The following is a 3,378-nucleotide window of genomic DNA, read 5'->3' as shown; positions in this document are numbered from 1 at the left end:
GTTAATCAAGTGCTCCTAGATTGAGGAGACACTATTGAGAGAAGGAATAGGAACATTGTATGTCTATTATGGGCTAGGCACTGCACAAAGTATTTTATATGTTACTTTATGTAACTCTGAGGGCAATCGCATGAGGTTAATATTTTAATCTCCATTTTACAGATTAGGAAATACAGGCTCAAAGTAACTTGCCCAAGGTCACACAGCTAGTAAATGGCAGAGCCAGGATTCCAACTCAGTTAGGTCTAGTTCTTTCCACTGTACTGCTTCTGGAAGCCAAGAACCTTCTAAGCACCCTAAATGGGTTTCAATGGGAAAAGAAAATTCCATTTACAGAATAGCTTCCAGGATTTAGACCTGATTCTTGAGGAACAAGGGAGAAGTGCCTTCCCTTTTGAAAGCTTTAATTGCTTCCTGACTGGCAGACAGACCACTAACACCTTACCATGTAGGCCTCGGGTATGAGTCAGAATCTTAGTTTAGATATGTTTTCCCTTTGCTTTGCCTAGTATAGTGATTGGCATACAGAGGTACTCTAAGAATTTTGTTGGATGAGTGAAAAGTAAAGTTGCTTTGGAAAATTAGGAATCACAGAATGTTAGAAGCCATCCAGTCTCACTCATTCATAGTACTTTCCCACCCCACCCCACCCCCGCTTCTTTGACAGGTGAGTAAACTACAGCCTTTGACACTTATGCACATGCTTAATGGTCAAGATTTATCTCTACTCATCTACTGGAAACAATCATTCTGGTTTCTGTGTGTTTGACCAAACAGTATAAATGAGGAGCAATGTTTCTATATTGTTTGTCTTTTATAGGATACCGTACTTTTCTTTAGAATTAATGCAACAATTCCTGTCACTTAAACTAGATTTTAAAAGGAAAAAGGGCAGAAAGGGGATGCTGTTAGAGGAACTCAAATTTAAAAGTTTGCTTTAAGAGTAGAATCCGACTTCTCAGGGACTGGGGAGTATTTAAATGACTCTGATTAGAATTTCTGTCCCGAGAGTAGTATCATTCTAAACCGTGCTTTCCCTAGTTCAAATTACAGTTTTAAGCCACTGTTTAAGCTGTTACAGGATTACTGTAAAAAGTTTCAGAGTAATTTTCAGTAATTATCTTAACTGAAATTTGAAAGACCCAACTCAGCAGCACTTTACATTCTACCCTGAGGATACTTATATGGGCACTTTCTGGGCACTGAAAGTTCAACAGAAAAGTAATTAAAAAGCAAAGAGAACGCAAAATATTTCCTATATTGCCAAGTTTCCTTTAAGCCTTGGGCATCCACTACACTACATGGCTGTATTATTACATATAACTAAGCCTTCAATGAATTATACAAATGTATTCTATGGTTTAAATGATTATATTTAGATATATGAATCCTTCTGAGTGTTAGTTTATAGTCAACAATAAAAAAAACTTTATTAAAAATGTTGAGTATAAAACAGTAATTATAAATTAGCAAACACCCAATTAAAAAAGGAGTTATTTTCTTTTTTCCTTATACTAGTACAAGCAATAGATTCAGATATTATTATTCACGTCCACCATACTGCCGTAGATATACTTCACTTAAGACAACTTTTCAGCTTGTGATTTTGGAGTGAAAATTTATATGGAAACTAAAAAAACCTCTAATAATGTAACTCAGGTAAAAAAAATACATATGCTGTGTAAAACGTGATTGAGCGCTCATGTTATACCATTTCATAAAAGGTAAGTATTATTTCCAAAGTAAAATTAAGTCACTTTTGTAGCTGTAAGTCAATGTTGCACACATGGACATTTAAGATTAAGGCATCTTCCTGCTCTGGAGTAGTCCTTCTGTGGATCCAGCAATTTGTACAAAGGCTTCCTTTGTTAAAAAATATATCTTCTTTTATACTCTCATTATTTCATTTCATTGATCACTTTTTTCCAAATGAAACTGAAAATATCAGTTCATAATGCGTTTTTATAATCCTTGCTCTTATTCAAATGGTTAGTTATGAACAAGTGGTACTCAATTTTCTATTGCCACTGTAACATGGTTATTTGTCCCTGATCTGATGCTGCCTTCTTCAGATCCATTCTCTGTCCAATGAGATTCACTGTCCAATAATCGGTTTTTTGATTCACTAAGTGGTTTGATAGGAAAGGTTTGATTTGATCCAACACTTCTGGCATATTCGTTTTGGCTTGTAACAGAAGCTTGTTCTGGGTCCATCCCAACAAGGCGAGTTGGAAAACTGCAACCATCACCCAAGCTTGAAAATACTGGAAGTAGCCAATATTTCTTTTCATCACCAAAGACTTGTATCCAATTTTTACTGTATCCAAGAGAGAAACCATTTCTATCAGGTCCATATGAAAATGTGGGTGCATGGAATGATTCTATTGTTGTTCGATTTTTTCCAACCAGCCAGCAGTGATAGCTGAAAAGTGACAGGATGCTGATGAAGAACATTGCAGACACAAAGAAAAGAAAAAGCAAGTGGAATTTTGCACGTGTATCTGACAGTTCATTCATCCAAAATTTTAAAAAGTACTGTAAAACTGTTGTAGTCACGAAAAGGCAGTATAATAGGGAATACAATAAAAACAGCAGGAAGAATTTGTAATTAGAAAATCCCACACAATTATTCACCCAAGGACAGTGATGATCCATCTTAAGAATACATAAGTCACATGCTGAGCAGTGGTGCGTACGATCAGGTTTAATCAACTGACATTTTTCACAATATCTGATGGTCCTTGAAGCTGATGTGGTATAAATAGGTAAGTCCCTTGCAGCTCGTCTCAAAATTTCTTGCTGTCTTTCTTGACTGAATTCCTTTTCATAACGTTCCTTTTCAGCTTTGCACAGGTAGAACTCTTTGGAGGGGGAAGCGGGAGATGTGAAAATTGTCATCCAATAGGACCATACAAACATAACAAAGAACAAATGGAAAGCCACAAGGTGAACAACGGCCTTTCCATTTTCTCCATTCCCAGAAATAGTAAACACGCACAGTTCCACCACGTACGCGTAGTAGGACCAGCCCACCACGAAGGCGATGAAGAGTACCGGCACCCAGCCCACCGTACGCTGGCAGCAGCGCCAGACCGTCCACGGCGCCATGCTCTGCTGCCGGCGGCCGCGCCCAGCGCCCAAGGAACCGCTCTCAGAAGCAAAAGGCGGAGGCGCCGCCGACACTCCGCCCCTCGCCGTGGCCATCCCGGTCCCGCCCCCACCCTACCCCACCCCACACCCCAGGCCCCACCCCGTCCCGCGCCGGGCTTCCAGGGGGCCTACCCTTTGCTTTTACCGTAACAAAAGAGTTATTACATTTAAAGTTTTAATAGGTGACTGATGATAACTGATAAAATGTGTAAGGGCTTCAGCTCTTTG

The 3,378-nt window shown here is 39.1% G+C and overlaps 1 protein-coding gene across 2 annotated transcripts; it reads right to left on the bottom strand.

Moving 5' to 3' along the window:
- Window positions 1–1,689: 1,689 nt before the first annotated feature.
- LOC119524211 (palmitoyltransferase ZDHHC20-like) lies at window positions 1,690–3,130 on the bottom strand. Of its 2 annotated transcripts, XM_037822856.1 has the most exons (2): window positions 2,049–3,130; window positions 1,690–1,970 (listed from the first exon to the last, which is right to left on the bottom strand). In XM_037822856.1, exons 1-2 carry the CDS (start codon window positions 3,106–3,108, stop codon window positions 1,963–1,965), a joined length of 1,068 nt encoding a protein of 355 aa, XP_037678784.1. In that variant the 5' UTR covers window positions 3,109–3,130; the 3' UTR covers window positions 1,690–1,962. The 2 variants fall into 2 exon arrangements, with proteins under 2 accessions (XP_037678784.1, XP_037678782.1); XM_037822854.1 differs by having other exon boundaries at window positions 1,699–3,130.
- Window positions 3,131–3,378: the final 248 nt, after the last annotated feature.

Source organism: Choloepus didactylus, chromosome Y (genome assembly GCF_015220235.1).
Source record: "Choloepus didactylus isolate mChoDid1 chromosome Y, mChoDid1.pri, whole genome shotgun sequence".
Taxonomy (NCBI): Eukaryota; Metazoa; Chordata; class Mammalia; order Pilosa; family Megalonychidae; genus Choloepus; species Choloepus didactylus.
Note: the sequence above shows the minus strand (reverse complement) of the source record. Positions and strands in the feature narration are given on the sequence as shown.

Bases quoted from the DNA above. Each gene is read 5' to 3' on its own strand.
- LOC119524211 (XM_037822854.1), bottom strand. From the start codon at position 3,108: ATGGCGCCGTGGACGGTCTGGCGCTGCTGCCAGCGTACGGTGGGCTGG.